This window comes from Anarrhichthys ocellatus, unplaced genomic scaffold (assembly GCF_004355925.1).
Source record: "Anarrhichthys ocellatus isolate YVR2014 unplaced genomic scaffold, GSC_Weel_1.0 scaffold4, whole genome shotgun sequence".
Lineage (NCBI taxonomy): Eukaryota > Metazoa > Chordata > Actinopteri > Perciformes > Anarhichadidae > Anarrhichthys > Anarrhichthys ocellatus.
Window position 1 is genome coordinate 9,166,994 of NW_022280034.1, and position 4,117 is coordinate 9,171,110.

Sequence of the window (4,117 nt, forward strand, 5' to 3'; positions counted from 1 at the left end):
TGTTGATGTTGGGGCTGCAGTTGTTGATGTTGGGGCTGCAGTTGTTGTGGCACTATTACAGAAACTGGTCCCACAACAGGATGGTCCACTGCTTATGCTTCCAACGCTTTGCATGAAAGGAAGGCTACCCAGGCTTGGAGCAGCTGCACACAGATTTGTAGATACACAGCCAAAAGCTGGAGAAGTGCTGGACCCACTCGTCACTGTAGAGGAAAAATCATCGTTTAACTACACAGCCTTCATTGTTTTAAGTTTGTTAATTGATTAAAATAAGTAATACCACAATGTAGAATATACTTAAAATATAAGAAATAAAAGTATTTTCACTTCGTACGTGTTTATTACTGTACTTTGAATACTATTGAATTATGACATGTAACATTTTGGGAATATTACAACATCAAAACTTAAGTGTATTGACTTTTCTTGAAGTAACTACTCACTATAACTGTCATATGAATGTAGTGCAGTAAAAAGTACAATAATTACCATTGATATTTACTGGACTATAAGTATTAAGTACCACATCATATAAATACTACAAATACTATAAAACTGCAGTTCAGGACATGTACTTCTTTACTTTCCTCCACTGATTGATTTTCCAGATCTCACATGTAGTCGGTTTGAGATACTTTAAGGTTGTAAAATACTTTTTGGAAACCATGTATGATTAAGACTCACCACTCGCTTGAAAGCAGAGGTTCTCCTCCCCCCTACATTGTAATGAAGAAGTACATTGAGACGTGAAGGGGTTACAAGTGAAACACTGTAGGGTGTTATCTGTCTGAGCAGCAGGGACTGAAAGAGAAAAGAACATAATTTGTTTGATGAAGAGAGAACATTTAAGCTTCACAAAATTGAAGCATGTCAAAGTCTATTTCGTATTTTTTCATCTTAAATGAGGTATTTATACATCTGTACTTACACGGTAGAGTTTCTGTGTTGCAATTATCTGTGTTGCAGCACTTAGCAGATGCAACTGCACCCGAAACACCCAAATTGGCTGAAAATGTCTGAGAGCCTGTGGCTGGACACAGGGAGGATGATGCACACGCCTTGAATATTTGCTGTGCTGGAGTTCCAGATGAAGTGGCTACAAAATAAAAAGTTGACGTCGTCAATATTAACGGAAGGAACACATAACTCTGCAGTACATTTATTTCACTCAAAAGTAGAACACGGTATAAAGAAATGCCCACCTTGAATGGAAGCTGTTACACACATCGTCTCTGAGGAACATGGGACTAGCGTTGTGGTTGAACACTGCTGATCTGTGCATGTCTGACATTGAAGTGCCCAAACTGAAATTGGGAGAAAAAATTGTCAATGAATAATGATCACATCTCAAATGTCAAATCAAATATCTGAAGTGAATTGATGGTTTGCAAAGACTGACGCCCTCACCAATCAGATCTTTAGTTTGACATGTTGGGCGTATTCTTTGATATGCCAGAGGCCAGAGCCTTCTAGCTGGCCTACAACTACGTCAGCATTAACGTGCGCTGTGATTGGTCAGTGGGCTAGCGTGACTGTTTTGAGGCTGAAGCTGCTTGCAGACATTAGTATTAGTAGTAACAGTTCAAGTTGAAAGATATGTAAGAAGTTATGACATTTTTAGCGTTTTTGCTTGGTGTAGATTCTTTCTTTTTTTTACCTATATGCTTTTTTTTTAACACTCAATGGCTGAAGGAGGACAAACGGATTCCTGGAGAAGGACATTTCCAGAAAAAATGGACATCGTATCTAAGGGTCAGTCAACCCCACAGCTAGCAGCCCTGACCCAGCATGGAAAAGGATTTGTACGAACGGTATTCCTTTCTGACAGCTCTGACAGCTTACTTCGTAAGCCTCGTACTGAACGGTTTAATACAAATACGTGTATTGTTACACCCCTAGAAACAAATAATAACCCGTAGCTGTGGCGTCATAATGAGGTTATTAGGAGGTGGTTCAACTGTAGTAGGACAGAACTGAAGGCCCAGGTATAAAATGCACGGCCCGCCACTGATATATATATACATAACAATCATAAACAGCGGTATTACCTGCGATCCAGGGGAAATGGGTTTATTCTTGAAGTAATAACTAGAGCAAATTTATGACTGACATGTTAATAACATGAACAAATTACGAAGAGATTATCTAAACTTCAATTCACCTGTTGTGCGAGGAGTCACCGTACCTATGAAAACAAACATATATATAATTGGATAACAATCAGTCTGCTCTGCTAACATCAAAAACAAAAGTCAGTTAGTGAATTTAGGTAAATATAACAAAACTAAAAATGTATTTAATTGAAACAGACTGAATTCGATACTTACTTATCAATCCAAAAAGCAGCACACGCAACATGATTAGATTTGCCATTCTCCAAAGCCCCAAATATAAACCTGCCGACCAAATGTATTTAATTAAATTCCCTCCAAAAAAACAACTAGAAAGCACTCAGAGACTGCATACCCAACCAAGGATGCATAGTCATGGACAATAAATGTGTTATATGATTATATAATAGCAAAAGATGTTTTTAATTATTTAATTAAATTAGATTTAAATTCCTATTGATCACGATATACATTCAAATGTCCATTCTACATAAAATTGTCATACATGTGCAGCCTTTATTTAAATATAAATTGACTGCAAGTGCAATAGTTTCTGAAAAAATGGCACAAATAACTAAATGCTAATAACTAATAATTAAAAAAGACATATCTTGCAAAGTTAAGAAATTCTGGAGTTATATAAAAATAAAATCAATTAATTACCTGTTCACATGTGCTTCTCTGGCTCCTATGCCTCTCCTCCTCATGAGACTGCAGCACTGGAACAGACTTTATACAGTAAAAGTTGGCACAGACCCTTAAATCTGTTGCTTAACTGGTTGTATCAATAGAATCAAATTGCTTCCTCATAACTAGTGAACCAAACCTCCCATTGTGCATTTATAATAATACAGATTATCAGAATTGGTTCAGCAGAAATAAAAGCGAGGTGTTATATTCTACCAAAGGCTGTAATACAGAAGCAAGGAAGCAGCAAGGAAGTTGTTAGAAAGTTAAGTAAGGTACTTGCTTCAAAGGAGTATTAATTAATGTTGTATCTCAAATGATATTGGTTACCCTTGTAAAATAAAATGCACGCAGACCTTTACAACCATCCAGCCACACCAGCCGGACCAAATGCTAACAAGAGCGGAATTGACCACCCCAGAATGAGAGGGAAGAGAGCTGCGATGGAAGCTAAGCTAACCCAGCTAGGACCTAACCCTATTCCACTCCCTAGTCCTCTCCTGGATGTCCAGTCACAGGCAAATCGGTCTGGGCCCTCATCTTTACAAAGACATGGCTCCAATGTGGCATCCCGAATCAAGCCACACTTGACGGGTAGACCGAAGGACAGAGCAGGACTCCGGTGGGACGAGATAATTCCTGCTTACATCAATGATGTAAAACATAGTGCTCAAACATAAAAGTCATAGTTGATGGAATAATATTTGAGGATAAATTGATGTTTCCCTGATGTCACATTTTTTATGTTGAGATGCCGGCCATATTATCTGCCCACAGATTTGTTTTTCGTTACTCCTGCTTACATTCCTCCCGATGCAAATCCAAAAGATGCACTGCAGGAATTTACTAATATTTTTGTTATATTTTCTCATGTTTAGTGTAGCAACTAGCTATAAATGCATTTCATTGTGCAACCCTGTGTTGCATAATGACAGTAAAGTATCCTTGAAAAGTATGAAGTAACTTCTGTTCCCTACAATCATAGAAATGGGACCAATTTAAGACAAGAATCCCCAGCGGAACAAGATTCCACACTGAAGCAGTTGTTAATGACCTGCAGCCCGTATCGGTCAGTTTAATGTAGTGAGGAGTCTTTAATAAAAGACCATAAACAAACAAACGTTCTATTGTCTTTCGGTCGCCATCCATTTGAGCGTATCAGTTCTTTTAAGTTATTTTGAAAAAGGAGTGTAATGATTGTGAAGTTATTATAATCACTTATCAGTAGATTTATATATCTTCTATATATTTAGTCCAGAATTCAGTTCCCTTTTTTGTTTATTTCTAGTTTAGTTAAAAGTAACCCAGTTTATTCATTA

General features: G+C 37.5%; 2 protein-coding genes across 2 annotated transcripts in view; one reads left to right on the forward strand and one right to left on the reverse strand.

Annotated features, from left to right (window-relative positions):
• Positions 1–2,821, reverse strand: part of LOC116381681 (alpha-tectorin) — a 15,442-nt gene extending 12,621 nt beyond the window's left edge. The window contains exons 1-3 of the mRNA XM_031844004.1: positions 2,775–2,821; positions 2,328–2,396; positions 194–196 (exon numbers count right to left, since the gene is read on the reverse strand). Coding sequence (XP_031699864.1) covers positions 194–196; positions 2,328–2,373 — 49 coding nt within the window. The 5' untranslated portion in view covers positions 2,374–2,396; positions 2,775–2,821. The remainder of the gene's footprint in view (positions 1–193; positions 197–2,327; positions 2,397–2,774) is intronic.
• Positions 2,822–3,241: 420 nt separating this feature from the next.
• The window catches only part of LOC116381102 (neurexophilin-1-like), a 1,991-nt gene continuing 1,115 nt past the window's right edge, over positions 3,242–4,117 (forward strand). Inside the window, exon 1 of the mRNA XM_031842943.1 lies at positions 3,242–3,392. Coding sequence (XP_031698803.1) covers positions 3,242–3,392 — 151 coding nt within the window. The remainder of the gene's footprint in view (positions 3,393–4,117) is intronic.